The sequence below is a fragment of the Triturus cristatus genome, chromosome 9 (assembly GCF_964204655.1).
Source record: "Triturus cristatus chromosome 9, aTriCri1.1, whole genome shotgun sequence".
Lineage (NCBI taxonomy): Eukaryota > Metazoa > Chordata > Amphibia > Caudata > Salamandridae > Triturus > Triturus cristatus.
The window spans coordinates 838,994,507-839,018,979 of NC_140592.1; the positions used below are offsets into that span (position 1 = coordinate 838,994,507).

The following is a 24,473-nucleotide window of genomic DNA, read 5'->3' on the forward strand; positions in this document are numbered from 1 at the left end:
CCCCAGAAAAGCCAGACGTTTTCAGCCAGGAGTGGCGCCCAACAGCCATCGTCTATGACATTGCTCTGCCCAGCGAGCCGGAGAAGTCAAGCCCTCAACGAATGGTGACCTTTGCTGTATCTCTCGCATCGGATACTGTTTGAGAGAGAATGGCCCGGGCCACCTTGGGGACCTGTGGCAGCCCTTGTGCAACAGTTTCCAACAAAGAGTGGGCATAATGGCCCACTAGGCATGCAGTGTTCACTGACCACAATGCAATGCTGGCAGAAGAAAATATTTTCTTGCCCCAATTATTCAGAGTCTTGGATTTCCTGTCTGGTGGAGGAGCGGAAGGGAACGCGCCTTGTGAGGCAGAGGCTTAACTCACCAAGCTCTCTGGAGTAGAGCGGTTGGTGAGGAATTTTTCGTCACCTGGTGTAGGGCGATGGAGACGGGCGATTGTCCAATTCACAGGGCCCCCTGTGCTGGGCTTGGACCAGGTTCATAGAAGGACATCAGTCAAGGCCTCGTTGAAAAGCAGGAGGGGTTCCCAAGAGGAGACCTTCGGCTGCAGGACCTCTGTCGAGATGTTAGTCTTGACTTCCACCAAAGGAGGCTGAAGGTTCAGGAACTCACCTGCCCTTCTCACCACCATACGATGAGAAGCTCCCTCCTCTGTAGCCACGGTAGGGTGAGAAAGCAGGTCAGAATCTGGAGAGGTATCCAGTCCACTGGCCTCACCCAATAACTCGTACCAGTCCATTTCGTGCTCAGGCTGGTCTTCTAAAGGGTAAACCGTCCCCTCCCAATCTTCCTCCATTCCTAGACCCTCAGACTAAGGCTGAGAAACTGACCTCGGACCCAAGGTTGGCATTGACGCCGGAGTTGGTGTCGCTAGGCGCTGATCCAACTCTGGGTAGTCGGGGCTAAGAATAGGGGTGGCACCGCTGGGGCACTGAATCCGTCAGAAGTTTCGACATGGGGGCCGGTGCAGGCTGCAGTGGCACGACTGGCGCCGGTCCAAATCCACCACAGATACATTTGGGGGTGTTGGGACTGGAGCCACCGGTGTGGAACCCGATGGAGCCACCTCAGACTCCAGGGCCCAAAGGTGCGCTGGGAGGGTCAGGTCGCTCAAATATGGGGCACATGGCATAATAGAATTCTTTAAGCTGGGTGGGGGTCGCTCTGGCTTCTGGAAAAGCACGGAAGCTCGGAGCTGAACCCGGCGCAGGTTACACTGAACGAGGCCTAGTGCGTCGAGATTCCTCCGACACGCCGGCGGACAGGAAGAAATGAAGCAAGCTTCGACTTTTGTGTTTCTTATACCTCTTAACTGACCAACCTGACAACTTCGAGTGGCAGGACAAGTGTAGGAGAGTAGGATCTGCTTCTTATAGTTACCCCCACTTTTTGCTGATGCTTCACTGTTTTTCGACTTTAGTCTGGCTGGGATCCTGCTATCCAGGACCCTAGCCTAGCTCCTTCCTCTCTAAATTGATTGCATCTGTATCCACAGATTGGATTCTGGGGTACCCTTATAAGTCCCTAGTATATGGTATACTATGTACCTAGGGCATAGGTACCCCAGAGGCCTCTCAGGGACTGCAGCATGTATTATACCACCCCTGGGAGACCATTCAAAATGACACAACAGGTCTGCTACAGCAGCCTGTGTAAGGTGGTGTATGCACCCCTTACTTAGATATAGGTTCCCTATATCTATCCATATCACTGCACATATAAGCCTATCAGTCACCCCTATGGCAGGCCTTATCCATCCTGAAGGTAGGGGGCTGGGTTTTATGTGATAGGATACCCATGCATGAGCAGAGCCCCTCTGCAGCCTTCGAAACCTGTATTCCGGGGTTGTTTGTGATGCACCAAACCATACACTCTTAAGTGCATTATAACCTCGCGGTAAATGCTAACTTTGGAATGCCTGCATGGAAACATGTTGTGTTTGGTGTCAAACACCTTGGAATCATACCTCTCCGCCAATAACTGGCGGGGGAGGTATGATTCCACCCTACTACAGGGAGAAATATGACTTCACCGGTACACCCGGTACCAGCTTCACAGAACCCTGGCATCACAAAATGGATGCTGCCAGCCACAGACACAATCTGCCCTCCTGCTGCTGGACGAAACTCTGGCAGGGGAGACTGGACAATAGCTTTCCTGTTACAGGGAGGTGTAACCACCTCCCAGACAGGCTTTAGTGTATTGGGGCTGGGTGGGTTCACTCCAAGAGTGCTTTGATGTCTGCACAGGGGGCACATTTGGTGCCCCTGTGCATAGTCCAGCTCAAACCGGTTGCAGGGGCTACCAGCCCCTGCTCTGGCGCGAAACTGGACAAAGGACATGGGTGTAGCCGCCCCTCTGTCCTGACCCTCCCATAGGTGGGTCCCCAGAGTTTGTACCACCCCTTCCTTGGGTATAAAGTAGGAACCCCTGACTACAGGACTTTAGATTTACCTGGACGAAACTCTGCTACAGAATCCCAGAACTTCTACTATCTACACGACGTTGGATAACCAAAGAATCTCCCTTGGAGTAAAGGAGTTACTCCCCTGCAAGGCAGGCACCAAAGACGCATCTGTCCGGTTTGCAAATATGCAGCTCCTGAAGGACTCCGAAGACTTTGCAACACAGGAAGTGGGTTTCCAAGCTTCCCCGAGGCCGATCCGTGCTCTCAGCAATCCTGAGATCCAAAGCCCTTGTGGGGACCGTGCAACCCGAACAACTGGACACATGTGCACATTTGCAGCAGCATATGCTTTTTGGCGATCCCTGAGGCTGTGCTTTGGGCTACTTGTAGTCCTGACCCGACCCGATCTCTAGTGGAGATCTTAGAAGTGTATGATGCTCAGAGAGCCTCCCAGGATGGTGCCTTAGGTACCAATGAGGGTCTGCCCTCTGCAGAAGATTCCCCTCACAATACTGATCAAGAAGAGTCAGCAGGGACTTCAGAAGATGAGGTAGACAGCCAGGTCCAAGTTAGGAGACTTAGCCAGGCTAACTTAAGCCTACATGGGAGTCTGACTAGGGTTCCCCCATACAGACCCTCAGGTGGACTTAACCAGAGAAGCAGGAGAGGAAGATCCCCTTCAAGGGAATCTATCCATTCCCATGTCTCTAACAGCTCCAATGCCTCTTCTCACAGGGGAATGACTTCTCCACAGAGAAAAGAGCATCAGGCCAGAATGAGGGAGGTCAATCTGAGGACCGAAGATTACTGGCCTACACTCCTCAAGTGCCCCGTGGGCTGGTATTTAGTGATTCCTCTCGAGGTCCCTTCGCGATCCCCTGTCCGTCGACTTGTGGGTCCCTGAGAAGGGTACTTTAACTTTCAACAGGCTTACCTGGTTGCTCCAGACGTGCCCTGACTCTCCATCGCTTGGGGAGTCCACAGAACCTTGCTGGTCCACACCAAAGCCGTTTTACTCTTACCACGTGGGTTGCCGTTGTAGGAGATTAGGGTCTGCTTTCTATGTTTACCCCCACTTTTTGCTTTTGCTTCACTGGTTTTCGACTTAGATGTGGCTGTGGGCCTGCTAATCAGACCCACAGCCCAGCTGTTCTCTCTCTAAATTCACACTATGTACTTTAGGTGCATAACCCAATTGGTAAGGATCACCTTTTTGGACCCTGTACAGTGTACCTTAGGTACCCAGGGCATAGGTGTACCCTAGGCCTACCAGGGGCTGCAGCATGCATTCTGCCACCCCTGGCTGGCCTTCCATTATGACACAACTGGCTGATCACTCAGCTGGGGCAAGGTTGTGTAATAACCCCTTGCTTAGGTGTGGTATTCCTATACCTACCTTATATATAGACACATGGGTAACCTATCAGTCACTCCTATGGCAGGCCTTAACAATCCTGAAGGCAGAGTGCTTGGTAACATGTGAGATGGTGCTCTAGCATGAGCTGAGCCTGTCTGCAGCTTTCGGAACCATGTCCTTAGAGCTGTTCTATGATATCGCCGACCATATACTCTTAAAGTGCCTTATAATCCTCGCGGTTATGGTAACTATGGTTTGGCTTTATCAAAACATGTCGTGTAAGGTGTCTAACACTTTGGAATACTACCCCCATACCATTTCTGGCAATGAGGATAGTATTCCTCCCTTCTAGAGGGAGAAGACATGTTGAAGACCTACTACCCGGTTAAAGTTAACCAGAGCCCCAGTATCACAAAAAGGATGCTGCTGCCACAGACACGAGTCTGACCTCCTGCTGCTGGGAGTCCTTCCAGCGAGGGAGGCTTGGACAATAGGCTTCCTGCCTTGGGAGGTGCTAGCACCACCCTAGACAGGCCTTAGTGTATTGGGGCAGGGAGGGATGAATGAAACGAGACACTGCCTGGGGCACACAAGGTGTCCCATGCATAGTCCAGTTCAAACCGGTGCTGGGGCACTCCAGCCCCAGTCCTGGCGCGAAACTGGACAAAGGGAAGGGGGTGCAACCACCCCCCTCCCTGGTCCCACCCATAGGAGGGACCTAGCAGGTAACCCAGCCCCCCAGATTAGTATAAGAGTGGGAGCTGAGTCCCTAGGACTTTGGATTGTCCTGATAAACTGAACTTGAACAGAAACTCTGGACCTTCGACATTCGACTACGGAAGAAGACTGAAGAATCTCCCTTGTGGCCAAGGAGTGACCACCCTGTGCAAACAGGCACCATCAAGCGACCTGCCGTTTGCTTTGCCCGAAGTTCTACGAGGAACTGACTGCAGAGCCCGACCAGCGTCTTGACTTCCAGACTTCTCCGACCCTGATCCACATCCACAGCAAAGCTGAGATCCGTGGAGGCGACGAGAAACGTGGGACCGGCTACCTGGGAAAATTGGCTACTTGCTTCTAGCGCAGCTTCTGAGGCATCCTCGAAGTTATGCTCTGGGGATTGAGAAGCCCCAACCCCGAGCACCATCTGCACCGAAGATCAGCCCTCCACACTCCACGAGTTCTGCGTGGGGCCCTTCTGCATTTTCCTGCTCGACGCGTCTGTCCGGTTGCTTGCCCGTTGGCTAGTGACCTTTGTGACGACGAACCTTAAACTTCCACCGCTGGTTTGGCTCCTCCAGACTGGCCCTTGCTTCCCTGTGAAAGAGAAGCACCTCAGGCCTTCCTGGTCTGCAACAGAAGCGAATCCTTCATTCTGCGTGGGTTGCGCTTGCCAAGGCTTGTTGTGTCCCAACTCGACATCGACGCCGCCGACAGCAAGAGCCCACGTGAGACAGCTCGACTCCTGGTTCTGGTCGTCCTCGACGACTCCTGGTACCCGTGGCTGATGAGACAAGCTTCACCTCTTCACCTGCATCTTCACAACATCGCCTGGTTCCTTCCTGGTTCCTTCCCGGCTCCTGGCTGGTCACCTAGACTCTGTCCCCTCTGCTTGCAGGTATCCTCCTTCCTGATTCCATCCTTGAAATCCACCGGACACTCTTCACGGACTGCCTGTCAGCAACTTTCTTCAGGCATCCATAGGAGTCGACGACGAAACCCGGCGCAAGTTCACACCTATGCACCCGCAGCCCGTGGGCTAGGTAACTTGAGTACTCCGGTGCTCACAAGGGTATTGACTATCCAAGTGTCTAGTTTCCAAGTCTCTAACTCCTAGTTCCTTCCGAAGTGTCCAAAAACTCTTGATTTCTAAATACTACTATTTCTACCGACTTTAACGCATTACACGTGAGTGTTTCCACTCTGCACCTGAATCCTGTGGGCCTCCCACTGCCTAGCAACTGATAGGATAGTGTAGCCCCAGCGATTCCCTAGGCCTAGGCCTAACCTGTGTTCATGACAGTGGTTCTTATACCACTTACTTAGTATATGGTTTGCGTGGCCCCTAGGGCATAACTGTATTACTTACCTGTGAGACTTATATATGCTTAAATAAGACTGTGTTCTACTTACCTCGAATCTCATAAAGAGTGCTGAGGGTATTTTGACTAGAATAAATAAATTCTATTTTTATAATATATCTGTTGTGGTGTCCTTTCATTTGGTATTCAAGGGATTGCAAATGGTATATCAGCTGGCTTCACATGCCATACAGACTTTAGCCTAAGTCTGCTCTTGTCCATGCTACCACTAGGATAGCTGGTCTATAAGGTTAACTTTACAACCAATCACCATAAGGGTTGTTTGGACTGATACAAGGTGTAGACTAGAACTAGTGACATCATATATCAGGCCAACTTCTCACAGCCGTTGCCAAGGCTTGTTGGTCTCCAATCCGGACACTTACCCCCCAGCACTCAACATCCTTCGTGGGACAGCTCGCCAGCGGCTGTGGTCGTTGTCGTCTCCTGGTCCCCGTGGCAGTGGAGTCAAGCTTCACCTCATCGCACCTGAAACACCCGACATCGGTGGGCATTCGTCTATCGTGCCCCTGGTCACTGGCAAGTGACCCAGACTCTGTCCCCTCTGCTTTCAGGTTCGTCTCATCTTCGATGCAGGCTTGGAACACACCGGACACTTTTCCTTTCCACTGCAGCAGCACTTTGCAGCAACTCGCCATTGAAAACAGCGAAGATTCCCGACACCATTTGACACCTATGCACCTGGCTTCCCTGGGTTAGGTAACTGACATGGGTGCTGGCCTTATAACCTTTAAAGTTTGAAAGGGTTTGCTCCAAGTCCTCTCCCAAGTGTCCTTAATCTTTAAAATTCCAACCGCGACTTTCCCATAGGATTGTACGGAGCTCGCGGCTGTGTTCTCACACTGCACACGTCCCCCATGGGTCCCCTGTGTCACTACCTTGGGTGGTTCCTTGGGGTCCCAGCGATTCATCTTGCTCTAGGCACTGTGTCTAGTCAAGTCGTGGTTCTTATACCACTTTCTTAATATATGGTTTGGTCTCCCCCTGGGGCTCATTGTATATTCTGCTATTTACTGTTGTTTTAGAACTGTAATATTGTGTGCTTTGTTCTCTAATCTCATAAAGAGGTTAGTAGAGGGTGTTTAGTAATAAATACATATATTTTATATATACTTTGTGTGGCTCTCCTTTCATTTGATCATTCAGGAGGTTATAATCTGGTAAACCAAGCTGTTTTACATTTCTTCGAGACTTAGCCTGAAGGCTGCTCTCCATAGCTACCACTAGGATAGCTTTCAATAAAGGCTGTCTTTAACCTAATCATCAATAGGGTGTCGCGATTGCTGCAGGGAAGGGCGAGACGCGCGCCATGCATATATCCCCCAGCGCTTCTAGAGTACAGCGCGCCATGCATGTATCCCCCAGCGCTTCTAGAGTACGGCGCGCAGCACCACGCACTACAACTCCCAGCATGCCCACAGACGAACCGGAAGTAGTACCCGGCGGCGTTGCCGGAACACAATAAAGCACTTCCCTCTCCCAGGGTTCCGTGCTTGTCAATAACTTTTCCAACCTACTTGTGGCGGATGGTATTCCCCGCCGAATCCAAGCTCCGCACCTGAGGACCTGAAGCTCCGCACCGGAGGACTTGTTGCGACACGACAAGTCGAAGAGTCCGCATTTTGGTTCCGAGGTCATTACCTCGGCTGACACCCGGGAACCCGCAATTCGCCAAGAAGTTATCGGCGCAACCGTTCAGTGAGTAGCGCGTGAACAAGGATTTACTTTCTTGTCTCTCTCTCTGTTCACTTGGCCCCGCAGGAGAACTCTGATGCTGTCTTGCCTCAAGCTGTCCTAATACACCCGTTTCTCTCTCTCCAAGGCGAACTGCTGTCTCTCCGTATTGAACAGTGTAGCGCTTGAACAGTGTAGCGCTTGAACAGCGTAGCGCGTATTCAAACCCCTAAACTGTGACGTAACAGTGTGGGGGAAATTGACTACACCAAAGCCCAGCCCTGAGATGCTTGGTTGCGCTCAGCCTTTGCGCCCGCAGTGAATTGTTGGCTACATGATATGCTGCTGCTGCTGCTGTCTCTAGTAAGTCGCGTTTGCTGGGGGAACAACATAATTTAGAGAACTTGCGAAGACAGGGGGTGGGCAGCGCGTACTGACCTCTCTGTTGCTTATCTTCCCTCTGTAGTTATTTCCCGGGAGGTTCCCCTGCTGAGCCATAGAATCCCTCCTAGACGCAGGACCAGAAGATCCCTAAGCAGCATTTTCTCATTTTATCCACTTCCCTTTTCCCCGTGGGGCTTTCCTATGCAGCAGTGTCGTTCTCACTCTGTAGGGGTCTGCGCCTCGGGGTCGAGGGGGGATAAACCACGCTCCATCGCTCCCACAGGCTTCTCTCCGAGATTGGTGGTAAGTTTGTATCCTTTTACCACTGACTCCACGACATAGGGGTTGTTTGGGCTGGTGCAAGGTGCCCACTATAACTAGTGGACAGCATATACCAGGCCAACTTCTCACAACAAGGACTTATGACTCCCAGAGCAGTGCCTGGACCTTCGTCTTGACCGGGAACGAGACCCCTGTGCGAATGGCATGTATCTGAATGCCGGGCCACAAGCAGCTTTAGTGATCGCTCCCTCAAAACCTTCGGAGCCATTGCCCGGCAGTCAGAACACGACTTCAAGTCGTATTCGAGCTCCAGGCACCAGAGACAAATTAAGTGTGGATCTGCCATCGACATCGCACAATGTCAGGCACCACATTGTTTGTGTCCAGAAGTCTTCTTCGACGTTGTGGAAAACCTCCACACCAAAAATCGATGATAAAAAGCCATTAAAAGCCTGTCAAATAGTGACAGAGGTTACCTCTCTTCACCGTACTGTGCTAGCTGGCGCTGAAAGAAAAGAACTGATGTCAGAGTGCCAAGGTGGCGCATACATAGGTGATGTGGACGTCACTTTTGGCACAGACGACTCCGATGATGTCATTTGGAGCCGGCAGACGCCATCTACCAGTGTGCAAGGGGATTACTCCGGCAAAAGTCTTCCTGATCCAGCCTGACAAATTTGAAGGTAAGGAATATGCGGCTAGATGTTTCTACAAGATATATAGCTCCAGCTAAATGGTAGCGTTTCTGAGCCATAATGGAAACAACTGAATTACTCGAATTATCAGTTGCTTAAATTAAAACGTAGCAACATTGAGTCATTGCCAAGTGTGGTGGAGAAACGTTACTATAAATTTTGTCTACAGCAGAACAACAGGGATTCGTGAATGGTCATGGACGCTAGTAGGCAGAAAAAACAAGCCTCCTGTTTGGTGCCCAAAGACAAGGAAAATAATGAAAACTTGATAAGCCCTGGCATAATCAGATGGCAGAGACAATGCTTAAATCCATTCCCTTAAGAGAGGAGAGAATAACCTTCGCATGGGAGGTCAAATGAGTGGATAGGGAAACAGGGGGCAGGTCACTGGGACATTAATTTAATTTCCTTATTTTTACTGCAGCAATGTGTCACGGTTCATTAGCTTCTTGATTAAAGTGAATCGGACATATAAAAGAATAGTGTTGTGTCTGGAAGCGCAGTAGCCACAAAAGAAGAGAGGACACTGTGCCAGAAAATAACAGCTCAGGGTTCCTGGTATTATAAATTGGATGAAAAGGGCAATACTGGTACAAATTGGGGCGTATTAAAGTTTGACTGCAAATTAAATAGGTCAACAAAACACACATGGACGAATGACAGAATAATTATAGCGTTTAGATAAGCATGACACAACAAAACAGAAATTAACCCCTCAAGATAAATGATTCCCTCGTTATTAAACTATAATTAATTCTGTAAAATTTCAATATGAAATATTCAGTCTTAATACAAAACTGCCTCTAAAATATTCAATCAAAGATACCTCAGTATTATCGCCAGATATGAAAATGATTTGAGCTCTATAGTATCTCAAGTTTTCTGAATCAGAAAAGGGTGCCAAGCAAACCAAGTCAGGATGCGGGCGAACTTGAAGAGGTATCAGTTGATGGTTGCAGATCTCAGTGGTGAGATTTCTGAGAATTCGCATGTTTTTCTCATCAATTCTGTAGCCCCAGAAGTGACCAACTTCTACTACCTAAAAAGAATTTGAAAAGAGTAAAGATAAAACAAATTAATTAACAGTTAAATTAGAAATATGCTTACTTTTGTTTTCATGGATTAAGATAAGTCAAAATATGCCATGTATAAATAGCATCAATAAAAATGTTCTATATAAGTTAGCAACACACATTTAACATATTCCACACTAAACTGCACTGAAAGTGTTTGCACTGGCAATTGCTATCTTGTTTTTTTTTTTTTTTAAAGATTTTTATTATTTTCTTGCACAAGGTATATACATTGCAGACATTATTTAGCAAATATCCATAATCATCACCTTCGCATTGACTAACATTGTGGCACTTGATATTATAAGTTCGCAAACATTTCTTGAAACTGGCGAATGTCCTCATTTTACATTTCCAACTCTCCTTCATTTTCCTTGTCTGAGTCCTCCTCTACTTCAATCTCAGGTGGTTCACAAATGTTTCCCCTGTATTTATTCCACGCCCCCCCATATCCTGATCCCTTTCCCGGGGCAACCCCTATTCACAAATACTGTTTTCTCTGCCACCATGGACAAATCAAGATCCCTACACCAGCCTGTCAATGACGGTGTCTCTTTCGCTCCCCATTTCTGTGCGATATTGCGTTTTGCCACCATTATCCCCATTGTTACCCACCCCTGTGCAGGGCGGGGGAGGTCATTTGGCTCCCACCCGTTTAGAATGCATCTTCTAGGCTCGGGCGCCAGTGATATTTCCACCACTTGCGAGATAGTCCTCATTACTTGTATCCAATATTCTGCTATCCTGGGACATTCCCACAAGATATGGAGGAAAGTGCCCTCCTCCCCACAACTTCTCAGGCAATACGGATGTGGTGCCGACCCTATTGTGTGCAGGATACATCTATTGTAGTAGGTTCTACGCAGAATTTTTAATGGTACTAGTTTAAGTCTGGACGGTATCCCCACCTCCCGCGGTGATGCTAGCGCCTCTCGCCATTCATAGTCGTCGAAGTCGCCCACCTCTCGTGCCCATTTTTCCCTGAGTGCCCCGTGAAGATCCGGGAGGTTGTTCACTATCTTTTTATATGTGAAGGAAATGGCACGTCTATACATGCAATCTGTCAGAAGCCTATCCTCCAAGGGGGTGGCTTCAGGGACCTCTGTGCCTGGTGGAATGGCCGTCCGTAGCGCATGCCTAATCTGCAGGTACCTAAAGCGTTCAGAGGGCGCCAGGTCGTATTGCGACCCAAGATGCTCAAATGTGGCTACTCCTCCCTTATGCCACATATCCCCCACTGTAGATATCCCAATTGCATCCCATTTGTCGAAGCCCTTGCAGTGTCCCAGGCCGCCCAGCCGCTGTGTCACCCACAGGGGGGTGAGCTGTGTTATCTTTCCTGCCCATCCCATTTTTCCCTGCGCTATATGCCAGATATCGACCGTCAACCTAGTGGGCCCAAGTAGCTTCGGCGTGCGCCCTTTGTTATACAGTGCGCACATCATGCCTTTCGCCCCGAACCCATCTCTATCTGCCCTGTAGGCGGGATTCGCCTGCGGAGCATGCACCCATTGATTTATGACTTTCAAGTGCGCCACCCAATAATATAACTGGATGTCCGGCAGCGCAATGCCCCCATCAAACCACCCTTTGTTAAGCTTGCGTTGTGCGATGCGCGCCGGCTTGTTCCCCCACATTAGCACCGCGACTTGTGCCGCAATGTGCTTAAAATACGCGGGCGGCACCGAGTATGGTGTATTTTCTAGGGCGTACAGAAATCGAGTCAGCGCCATTATCTTAAAAAGCGCTGCCTTCCCAAGCAGCGTTAGGGGGAGAGTCCCCCAGTGAGTGACATCTCTTTTGAGACGGTCCAGGGGGGGGGGCAAAAGATTTTTCTTAACAAATTCCTCAGGATCCGGAGTGATGTAGATTCCCAATTATCGGAATCCCTCTACCGAAATTTGCAGTGGGCAATCCTCCGGGAGCTGTGGTGGTGGACCTCGGAGTATGAAAAGTGTGGACTTGGACCAGTTGATAGTGTAGCCCGGTGCGTGGCCAAATTGGTCACATACATTGAGAAGCACCAAGATGGAGCGTCTAGGGGAGGCCAGGTAAAGCAGAACGTCATCCGCATAGAGCGAAATGCGATCCTCCCAGTCTAGTGACCATCGCAGTCCACGTATTTGAGGCTCCCACCTGATCCATGCCGCCAGTGGCTTCAACACCAGTGCGAACAGCAAGGGTGAGAGCGGACAGCCCTGCCTCGTGCCTCGGGACAGTGGGAAGTCCTCGGATATGTGTCCATTAGCCGTTACATGGGCCATCGGCTTTGTATAGAGTAGTTTTCCCACGCACAAAACCGTGGGCCAAACCCCAAGTGTGTCAAGACCGCAAATAGAAAGGGCCACTCCACCATATCGAACGCCATACGGTCGTCCAATGACAGGACAACTGCTGGCTCCTGAAGGTAGGGTATACGGGCCATCACTCCATGCAGTCGCCTCAGATTGAGCACCGTATTCCTATTAGGCATGAACCCCGATTGATCCGGGTGAACCAGGGTTTCGAGATGCGGCGTAAGCCGCGTCACTAGGACCTTCGCTAATATCTTAGCCTCCGCATTAATTAATGAAATGGGCCGGTAGGATGTACATTCTTCTGGGGGCTTCCCCGGCTTGGGGATCGCCACTATTGTGGCCACACGTTGATCCCGCGGGAGTTCTCCCTTTGTTAAACTCTCACTGTACATATTCAGTAGGTATGGGGCCAGCGTCCCTGCCAACTTTTTATGGGGCTCTACGGGGATTCCATTAGGTCCTAGCGCTTTTCCCACCTGTAAGGAGCCAATTGCCATCTGTAGCTCCTCCGTTGTCAAGTCCGCCTCCAGCTGGAGGGCTGTCTCTGGGACGAGCCTGGGCATCTTTATATCCCTGATGTATGTCAGTGCCTCCTCCATTGTCATCTCTGACTGCGTCGTGTATACCTGTTGAAAATGTTGCGCCAGCCTGTGCACTATGGCCCTCGGGTCGGCGCTCGTTACACCATCTGACATTTTGAGCTGTGTTATCCATTTCCTATCCCTCTCCCTCTTATCAAGCCACACCAACAGCTTCCCTGCTTTGTCTCCGGTCTCATATACTTTGTGTCTTGTTGCTGCCAGCCCGCGTTCAGTCACCTCCCTCGGATGTTCCCTATACATTTGTTGCTGTAGGCGTGAGGCGTCGGTCCTAGAGATCACACACAAAGTACAATAGAACCCTAGCACACCCACAAAATATACAATATGTTAACGACAATGCAAATAAATTTCTTGAAGTTTCATATCAAGTCTTCTCTTCATTAATTCTTGGTCCAGCCAACACGTGTTTCGTCGCCCGGGAGTGCCCGCGACTTCCTCAGGGCTGGAAAATGAACGAATATACAAAATTTGTTCATCTGTATTATATTAAATGTACAACCTCCACAATCGCTCATGAAGTGAGATACTGGTGGAGCCCGTAAAGCACAATCAAATAAAGTTGGTGACATACATTCAAAACAAGGTGAAAGCATTGAAATGTCAGATATATCGACAGAAAACCCACGTTGCTAAAAAAGAGTGACGTCAATGTATGTGCGTATCCCATAAAGAAGACAAAAAACAGAATTAAGTGTCACCTCAAATAATGGTGTATAAGATTGACAAATAAAAAAGAAGTATTAGTCATGAATACAACCAATAGTAAAAAAGCCAATAGTGAAAAAAGGGTCCCAAATACCAAAGTAACAAATCAAAACCATATCTACCTTGTGATCTGTAAGTTCTGTCCTGACCATTTGAAGAAGATCGGTAATAAGTATATACCTCAAGATATGCGCTCTGAAAAAATATATATACAGTATATCATATATATAATATATACTGCGTGTTATCTACTAACAATATGGAAATAACCAAAATTTAGCAACAACTCTGACTATGCCTTATGCATAGTGAAAAAGAGCACTGAACCCTAAGTTGTGGCTCATTAGCACATACGTTACTACCATACATAAACGTTGATAGGTAATATCTCCTAATTAACAATAAATCCAAACGAATCTGTTGGCCGAATCTAAGATAAAATAACAAAGATGAAGTCAGCAATATTATTAAACCGTTCTCCTGATCTAACAGGTCTAGCCCGTAATTATGGACCACCATGACATCGAACAAACACTTGCCAAGATAGTAAGAGTCACGATTAGAAATGGTGAATCCGCAAAAACAACTCACGTGAACTCAATATCAAACGATGACCATATCAGGTATGCTGCTCTAAAAAAATAAAGTATACGTAAATATCATCTTAATATAAAGGAGACCTGACCAATATTTACTAAGTGTAAACGGTCTATTCACATAAACCATAATAGCCTACCTTGAAATCAGTAATGAAGTATCGTAATGACTCTCGCTCCAGAGTATAACACGGAGTAGCGTTAACCGGAAGTTAATTGATTTAAATCCGGTACCACATCAAGGAAGTGAGAAACTGACTCGGACATTAACTGAAACGTTGGCCTAACACGGCGGCCATGATGCATATGTTGGAAATTGCGTGAATATATCAAAAGGACTACCATGTGAATTACCATGGCGTCCATGAAATACTGACTACAGTCGGTATATTTCTGATTAAGTTAACTCGATAATACAATGTATACGGAGCGATATAGAAATGTAGTTACAACTTAATAATAACATACATAATAAAACGTCAGTGCTAGTCTGATCAAAACTTACAAAATTAAAAAGAAATAGAGATTGGTAAGTGTAAGGGAAATTATATCATTGATGGACCCTACCAAAATTAAAATATCTAAGAGGACAGTCACTCTGTGTTAGCATCGCGGATACACAAATCCAAAATAGCTGACTAAATAACATATGAACAGAGATTGATCACATGACAGGTGCACTTAAAAAAATCAAAAAAACTCAATTGCACTTAAATTACATCAGGAAGAAAATAGCTGATAAGACATAATAAATATATACGCACGAAATAGATTATAATATACCACCACTAAGTTATATGTCATCTGGTCGATAATAATCCTTAATAATGTGTGTTGCATTTGTACATTGTTTAATCAGTATACCATCTCAGAACCAATGATAAACTGATTATTCACCCAAAAAATAATATAATTCATGATCTAAATTAAGCACGAAATCAACCGCTCTCATTGTCATGATCCAAACCGCTTCTCGGCGTCTCAATTTTAGCTCCATATTACCACCCCTGGAATCCCTCTCAATCTTGTAAATCCCACAGAAAGTAAATACTTTGTGTCTGTCCTGCATTGTGCACTCATTAATGTGTACTGCAGTAGGGTATCTGGTGTCCTTATATCTGATAGCTCGCAGATGTTCACTGATGCGTACTTTTAAAGGTCGAATAATACTACCTATGTAGAATTTATTACATTTACATTGAAGCATGTAAACCACAAATTTACTGTTGCAATTGATCATTTGTCTAATCACAAATTGCTTGCCTTTAGGGTTAGTAAATTCTTTTTTCTTATCCATGGCCAAATCACAGACCTTACAGCCTCCACATTTATGAAAGCCCTTACAGCCTTGTGTTAACCAATTTTCTATTGGCTTACTTTTTGGATAGCTGGGACTGAGTAGAGATCTAATAGTCTGACCCCTCCTATAGGAAATTAACGGGACTTCAGCTAATTGTTTCTCTAGATGTTTGTCCGCTTTCAATATGTACCAATGACGTTTCATACTGTTTCTAAGTCCCACAGAGAGATCATTATAATCTGTAACCATTCTGAGAACCTGTGATTGTTTGGTTCTGCATGGTTTGTCTGTCAATGTATCAGCTCTATTGATTTTCCAAACCCTCTTTAATGCTTTGTCCACTGTACATGTATCATATCCTCTCGCAACAAAGCGATTTCTCATATCATCCACACAGTTTTTGAAATTCATCTCAACACTACAGTTTCTTCTCGCTCTAACTAATTCCCCATATGGAATTGAATCCTTTTGATGTTTAGGATGAGCGCTATGTGCGTGCAACAATGAATTGCACGAAGTGGACTTCCGATGCAATCTACTATGAATATGATTCTTATCAATAAATAAGACCACATCTAGAAATTCTATTTCTTTGTTACTGCAATTATGTGTGAACCGAATACCCATATTATTAGAGTTAAAAAAATCACAAAAGGCTTTGAAAGTATCATTAGTCCCAGACCAAATCAAAAAGCAGTCATCTATGTATCTTCCCCAATAAATAATGGAGTTGCACCATGTTGTTCCTTTAGGGCCCCAGATCCACTCCTCCTCAAACCAACCCATGAAGAGATTGGCATACGAAGGAGAGAACCTGGAGCCCATCGCAACTCCTTGAGTCTTGTTGTACCATTGTTGTTCAAACAAAAAGACATTATTATTGAGAATAAGTTTGATCATGGTTAAAAGCATTTGCACATGTTCCCATTGTTTAGCTGGTCTAGTGTTTAGGAATTTTTCAATCGCTGTGATTCCCAAGTCTTGTCTGATACATGTATAGAGGGATGTCACATCTAATGTTGCCAGGATCATGCCCTCCTCCCAAACCACATCCGCCAATATACTTAATATGTGCTTGGTGTCTCGTATATACGACGGAAGATTTTTAACTAATGGTTGTAAAAATAGGTCCACATAATGTGATAGATTCTCTGTAGGTCCACTTATACTTGAGATAATGAGTCTGCCTGGGGGAAATTTTTGGTCCTTATGTATTTTAGGTAAAGTGTAAATACAGGAAATCTAGGTTTATCAACTTTCAAATATAAAAACTCATCTTGATCAATTAATCCTTTATTACGCCACTCAACCAGAAGAGTGTTAATTCTCATTGTAAGTGAGGCAATGGGATTCTCCTTGAGTTTAGTATAACAGATGGGGTCATCTAGTTATGATTGAATCTCCTGATTATAATCCCTAGTATTCATGATCACGATATTACCCCCCCTTGTCTGCTTCCCTGATGGTTATGTTCGTGTTGTGTGAAAGTTCATGTAGAGCCTGTAGTTCTTTTATTGTTAACCCGTTCCGTGCTCATGACGGAACCACTCCGTCATGAGCCACGGGCGCCGTGTGCTCATGACGGAGTGGTTCCGTCATGCTGCGGCCGTTGGCGGCCGCTCCGCCCACGGGGCGCTAATTCCTCGCCTGTGCGGGCGATTAGCGCAGTGGGCGGAGTCGTGACGGAACCACTCCGTCATGAGCACAGCTCACCTGTGACTCATGACGGAGTGGTTCCGTCACCAGCACGGCGGCGCCGCAGTGCCCCCAAACCCCCCCAGCGCCGCGGCGGAATTCGTGTCGCGGCGAAGGGGTTCAATTGTCTCTATGTTGATTTTTCAGACTATGTCCAGATTCCAATAAGTGATTGAGATCTTTAGTGACCAATTTATAAAAGACCTCTATGTTGTTATCACTTGAGAGAGTTGGAATCCAACATGATTTCGGCCTAAGACCACTGGATAGATTAGGATCTGTTACAATATCATAATCCATAAGAAAATCCTCAATACACATGTGATCACAATCATCATCAGTCAATGACAAAAGTAATTCTGCATCTCTGATATCCTGTATAGTTGTTGACTCAGGAAAGACATCATGAGAATATGTTTTCGCTACTTTATTTGTGATAGGCATAGGTGAAAAGTGTTTTTTAAATTTTTAATTTCTCACAAATTTAAATAAATCTATCATTGTGTTACAGATGTCACCATGATTTTGTGGGCAGAAACCCATGCCTTTTTTCAGAAGAGAAATCATATCACTTGTGAGTGTGAAGTCACTCAAATTTATGACCTCTACCCCATGACCTTGACTATTCACTAAGTCTTTTTGTCTGCTGATCTCAGTTTCATGTTCAACTTTTCGTCTACTCGCCCCTCCTCTCTTGCCCCTCCTGGTCTTTTTTGTACCGAATCCTGACACCAAGGTTGATCCCAGTTTCCTCTTTTTATTCTCTTTACTTCCCTTAAAAAAAGATTCTCAGTATTATTGATGGATGACAGTGATTCAGCCTCACTCTCACTGGAGGGGATGGTATTCAAAGAGGTGGAACTTGAGCTGGCTACAGTCGTTTGTTTGGAGGTTATAATTTTATCCCTGTTGTCTGAATCTACCAGGTGGTCATATTTCCTGGCAAATGTGAAGATTCGCCCCTGTTTGTAATCAATCTCATCCCTTTTTAATTTCCTTGCCTTTCTCTGTTTGTCATCCATTAATTCAGTAAGGCGTGGGCCGTATCAGGAGTCGGGTCCAGCGCATGTTGCCTATCCGCCTTTTCTAGCTCAGATTCTAGGGCAGTGAGTTCTCTACGCTGTTCTTTCTTGTAGCCTGAGATATCCGAGATAACCTGCCCTCGGAGCACTGTTTTATAGGCCTCCCAAAGGGTGGACGGTGACTGGCCCTTCCGGACATTGTCCCCGAAGTAGTGCTTTGTATATTTGCGAATGAACTTCATAATCTTGGGCACTCTCAAATAACCCGGGAATATGGGAAATATTCGCCGCCTTCCCCCTTGGTGATACTTGTATGTTAAGACCATAGGCGAGTGATCTGATATGCCTCTGGGCCGAATGTCCACTGTGTCTACCTGTCTGAGACTCTCCGAGGAGGCCATAAAGTAGTCTATTCGTGATAAGCTATTATGTACCGCCGAGTGGAAAGTAGACACGTCGTGGGGTGTCGATGTCGCCAGGCGTCCACCAGCCCCATTGCCTCCAGAAATCCGTCTAATCGGGATCCCGCTCCCACCCGCTCCCTCACCGGGTGCCGATCCCTGTCCCCGTCCACCACGTCATTAAAGTCCCCCCCAATCAGTAGCCCCCCCCCCTCCGGGAGATCAAGGAGGAATTCACTCAGGGCCGGAAGCGCTACTGCCTGCAACGCCGGAGGGATATACACCAACACTATATTGATAGTGTCCCTCCCACTGACCCATCAGTGCCACGCATCGGTCACTCGTGTCTGTCTTTATTTTATGTATTATGAGTGGTGATTGCTTACGTACCAATATACCCACCTCTCTAGCCCGGACGTAAACTCAGAGTGTGCCACCATCCTGAACCCCCATCTATCTAATGCTTGACATGCATTCCCAGTGAGATGCGTTTCTTGCAGTAGGACTACATCTGGGGAGCTTCGCTTACGACACTGCAACACAAGACCCCTCTTAATTTTATCCCCTAAGCCACGTACATTCCACGTCATTGGTGTGCGGGATCTCTTCCCTGTATCTAATCTCTGCCCTGGGTCTGTAGACTGTGCTTGTGACATTGTCTTAATCATTAAGACACCTAGCCATTAGGACGTGTATTTGTGTAAGGAGACTCCACCATTCTTACGTGAGGACAAATTATCTTTAAGTGCCTGCATACAAAACTTGAACATAGAAAAACAAACCATAACACTAAACCCCAGCCCTCCACCCCCCACCCTGCCTCCCTGCTAGACGGACTTACAACTACCCGCCACCCCAACTTTGCAGAGCGCTTTATACCCGTTCCCAGAAACAGTACTTGCGTGTCGGGGTTGAGAAGTCCGGTGTTCACCACAGTTCATCCCCTTCCCTAGGGCCAGTGTTCAGCAAGATTGTCCTGAGGCCGCCTTAATTACCATGCATCGGCTTGTCCTCACCCGCCCTTTCCTCATGTATTGAAGATCGGTTGCGACCCCCATCAGCCAACCACCTGGGCAGCATCCCCCTCACCCCCTGGGTTTGCCTCCACGCGCTGAATTGTGCAAGTTCCACGGTGTCTCCCGTCATTTCTCCATCTCTGCCTCCCGCGCCGTGCTTCTTTCTCGTGCCTGCTCATGGCCCACGAGGGTCTCTTCCACTCGCTGTAGTTGCTGATGTTTGCCTGGTCTCTGACGTCCATCCATTTGCCGCCACCCCGCAAGCCACTCTCGGGCTTTCTCCGGGCGCTCAAAAAACCACGTTGTTCCGTCAGCTACCACTCTCAGTTTTGCCGGAAATATCATGGAATAGTGAATGCCCTTTTGTCTGAGATCTTTTTTATCTCAAGGAAGCTTCTCCGTTGCTTTGTTACTGCATCGGTGAAGTCCGGAAAAAAGGAGATGAGCGAGTTGTGCACACGAATTGGTGGGGCCACTCTTGCAGTTTGTAAAATGGCATCTCTATCGCGAAAGTTAAAGATGCGCGCCAGTACCGGCCTGGGGGGTGCCCCTGGTTTAGGTCGTCCGCCTGACACCCTATGTGCCCGCTCCACCGAGAAGAAGGATGATAATCCCCTCGGTTGGAGTCGTGTCTTAATGAGGTCTTCAAAGTAGAGATCCATGGCCTGACCCCCTTCGCTCTCGGGAAGGCCCGTAATGCGGACGTTATTGCGGCGGGAGCGTCCCTCCTGACCAAGTTTAGCCGCCATAGTTTTATTCACAGCTTCAAGGTGTGTCACCCTCCGAAACAGCGCCACGGTGTCACCAACCAAGGACTTCGTCGTTTGCTCCACCTCCGTAACTCTTGCCGCCATCTTGTGAAAGTCGGCCCTCAGAAAGGAAACATCAGTTGATATGGTGCCCACCGTAGACTGGACCTGAGAAAGCGCGGTCATGATATCCTCAAGCGTCACCTTACTCGCCTCCCCTTGGTTAGGCGCTTTTTCCTGCACCTCTATGTTGGACATGGTAGTCGGCGTTTCTTTCGCGTAGGCGTATTTCTCCAGCTTGCCCTGGGCGTTCGTGCGCGGGCCCCTGCCTCCCATGTTTCCGCAAGAAGCTTTTTCGCAAACGGTAATCGCCGCCGCCTGCCACTGGGCTGTGCTCCCACGTGCGGCCTGTCGGTTTTCCCGCTGCGCAGCACCGATACTGGCTCCGGGGCCGTGGGTCACCGCCAAGCCACCCCAGAGGACTCTCTCCCCAGAAGCAGCGCCGCCGTCCAGCTCCTCACCGTTCAGCACGCTCAGACGGTATAGCTTCACCTCAGGGCCTCCGAGACGACAGTCAGGGGGCTTCTCCGACTGCCCATGCTTCAATTCAGTGCCTCTGCCCCTGGTTTCCGTCCCTCTGAGCTAGTCGTCGCCGGGCCCCCAGGGCTATCTCACCCTGCCTCAGGGCACTTCTCCACTGGGGCCTTTCGGCTCTGCTATCCTGCAAACTTTCAGGTCCTCCGGCGCTGGGGTTTACTTTCTCCCCACCATCGGCGCTTATTTCTCTTCTCCACTGCCTCGTCCTCAGCCAGCCAAGGGCGGGTGGCGCCACCCCACAGGGGCCACCAGAACGGGGGGGGGGGGCGCCCGCCACCCGCGTTACTCTCCGCCGCTCCCGCTGAGTCCAGCCGTCCGGATTTCGCCGCGCGCTTTCAGGCGCCGCACGGAGGCAGAGCGCCGCTTCGCCGGACTCCGAAACCAGGCGAGTCCCTGGATTCTCACGCGCGGCCAGGCCCCGCCTCGCGCCGCCGTCAAATCGGCTGCCAGATTCTAATCTCACCGCGTCGGTGCCGCGAGCAGATCCCCAGCGTATTCCGGATGTTGTATTGGGCCCTTCAGGGATATGTTAGTGCCGGATTATGGCCCGGATCGTTCGGGGAGAGTACTGTGCCTCCGGAGCTTCTCTAGGTGGCGGCCATTGTTCACGGCCGCAAGCCACGCCCCCAATTGCTATCTTTTTTGATACATTTATGTGTAAACATGTTTTTATTTAATTATTCCGCAAACCTGTCTTAATAAATGCAGACAGGCCCTCTCATGATTTTTATATCCCTATGAGGTGAGACTATTTATGTTCAACCCAGCAACTTATCATATCGTTAAGGCCTGGAGTACTCGCAAGAAGTTCCACCCTGCCAATCAGAATGGCAGCACAATCTTTCTAATACAACGTTATGTTATCAGTACCTAACTAGTGTACCGCTGTAAAGCATATCTGCAGATCTTATGGCCCTGGAGTTTGATGGAAGGAAACCCTTTGATTTAAAAGGCCCAACTTCCTCACCGAGGAAAATGAGTGAGCAAGATCATTTATATGGTGCACACCACCGTGTTATCTGTTTCTTGGTGCATGTAGGAGAGTAGGGTCTGCAATCCTATGATCACCCAGATTTTTTGCTTTTGCTTCATTGGTTTACGACTTTCCCTGGCTGTGGGCCTGCCAATCAGACCCACAGCCTAGCTGTTCTCTCTCGAAATTAACACACATGTACATTAGGTGCATCCACTAATTGGAACTGGGCCGCCTTGTCAGTCCCTGTCTCAGCATACCACAGGTATCCAGGGCATCGGTGTACCCAGGGCCTACCAGGGGCTGCAGCATGTATTATGCCACCCCTGGATGGCCGCCCAAATCTGACACAACTGGCTGCACGACAGCTGGGGCAAAGTGGTGTAATCACCCGTTGCTGTAGGTGTAGTATTCCTACACCTAACCCTAAAATGGACACATGGATTCCTATCAGTCACTCCTATGGCAGGCCTTATCAATCCTGAAGGCAGAGTGCAGGGAATCATGTGGGACGGTGCTCTGGCGCGAGCTGAGCCCGTCGACGGCTGGCGGAACCAAGTCCTAATAGCCGTTCCATGGTGACGCGGGCCAACTACTTTAAAATGCATTATAATCCTTGCGGTTATTTGCTAACTTTGGCATCGCATCACCTACACATGTCGAGTAAGGTGTCATACGAATTGGAATACGAACCCCTCGCCAGTTCTGGCGACGGGGTTAGCATTCCCCCCTTTTAGAGGGGCACGACATGGAAGTAACCTTGAACCCCGGTTAAAGTTGACTCAAGCCTCAGCATCACAAAATGGATGCTGCCACCAGACACAAGTCTGACCTCCTGCTGCTGGGAGACCTTCCAGCGAGGGGAGCTTGGACAAAGGGTTTCCTGTCGAGGGCGGTGTTAGCACCATCCCACACAGGGTTTGTGTATCCCAGTTAGGCAGGGCTGAAAGGAAGGTGATTGCAAGTGGCACCCCGGTGCCCACTGTGCATAGCCCGGCTCAAACCAGTTTCGGGGGCAACCCTGCCCCTGAGCGAAGCCGGACAAAGGATAGGGGTGTAACCACCCCCCTCCTGGCCCCACCCATAGGTAGGACCTAGTCACGGGCCAGCCCCTTTTCTTAGAATAAAGGTAGGAGCGAGTCCCCTTCCCAAATTGGAAAATTCTGAATCTTGAACTACTTTCCACGAAAGGAACTCTTGACTGTTTCTGAAGACTCTCCCTTGTGGCTAAGGAGTAGCCACCCTGCACCAGCAGGCACCACCTAAGCGCTTGCGGTTTGCTGTACGTCTCTCCTACGGATCAAGACTGCCCAGCTCGACGAGACCCGAGTTCCCTGCCATCTCTGACCTCTACCTACATCATCAGCCCAGCTGAGAGTCGTAGGTGTGACGAGACCTGCGGGACCGGCCATCTTCAGAACCTGCACGACGCTTATCTAGCACGCCCACCGAGGGACCCTCGAGTGAGTGCACCTAGGGTTTGAGAAGCCCTAACCCTGAGCAGCTCCAGCACCGAAGTCTGCCTCCCCAGCATCCACGAGATCTGCGTGGGGGCCCTTCCGCTCCTTGCTGTTCACCGCGTTGTCCGACCACTCGCCGACCGGCTTGTGGCCCTCTTCACGACGCACCACGATAGTTTCATCACTGGTCTGGTTGCTCCAGACTGGCTCTTGCTCCCCTTCAACAGAGGAGTACCACGGACCCTCCTGGTCCACTCCAGACGCCATCTTGACTCCACCGCGTAGGCTCGCCACTGCCAAGACCTGCTGCCCCACTCCTGGGCCCAGCATCATCGACAGCAGACACCTTCGTGGGACAGCTCGCCCTCCATCCTGGTCGCCGCCGCGCCTCCTGGTCCGAGGAACAGCCGAGTCCGACGTCATCCACTCACCTGGTCGAGGTGACTTCAGCCGGTACCCTCCTGGTGCCCACACGATCGCTGGCTAGCGGTTGAGAACTGAGTCCCCTCTGCTTTCAGGTTTCCTTCATCACCGATCCAGGCTTGGATCTCGCTGAACATCGTCACTGGTCGCCTGCCAGCAACTTCTTCTTTCAGGCTCCTGAGACTACAACGAGGACTCCCGACATCTTGCCGAACCTCCCGCAGCCGCAGCCTCTGGGCTAGGTAACTCGAGCATTTCGGTGCTCCATCGCAGGTTCGCTCTACAAGTGTCCAGGTCCTTTTTCGTTTAGTCCCACTGATCGGATCACTCCGGAATCAGTAACTCCAGACTCTAACCATTCGCATTTCACTGTTAGTGTAGATGGTCTCTCGTGCCCCTCGGGCATTTGTGTAAATTGTGCAACTGAAGTATTTTCCTAAGAGTTTTGTAGTGTGCTTAGCTCCCTGACTCATAAGGAGCCAGGGTAGTCTTGTTATAAATAAATATCCTTTATTTTCATAACAACTTGTGTGGTGTCCTTTCACGTGGTGTTCAAGGGGTAACTGTGGTGGTGAAACAGCTGGCTTAACACGCCCTCTAGAGTTTAGCCTAAGACTGCTCGTGTCCACGCTACTAGGATAGCTGGTCTATAAGGTTGAC

The 24,473-nt window shown here is 48.8% G+C and overlaps 1 protein-coding gene across 1 annotated transcript in view; it reads right to left on the bottom strand.

The window, feature by feature from the left end:
- Positions 1–24,473, bottom strand: part of TDRD9 (tudor domain containing 9) — a 2,714,501-nt gene that overhangs the window by 1,075,860 nt on the left and 1,614,168 nt on the right. Inside the window, exon 26 of the mRNA XM_085626273.1 lies at positions 9,731–9,943. Coding sequence (XP_085482399.1) covers positions 9,731–9,943 — 213 coding nt within the window. The remainder of the gene's footprint in view (positions 1–9,730; positions 9,944–24,473) is intronic.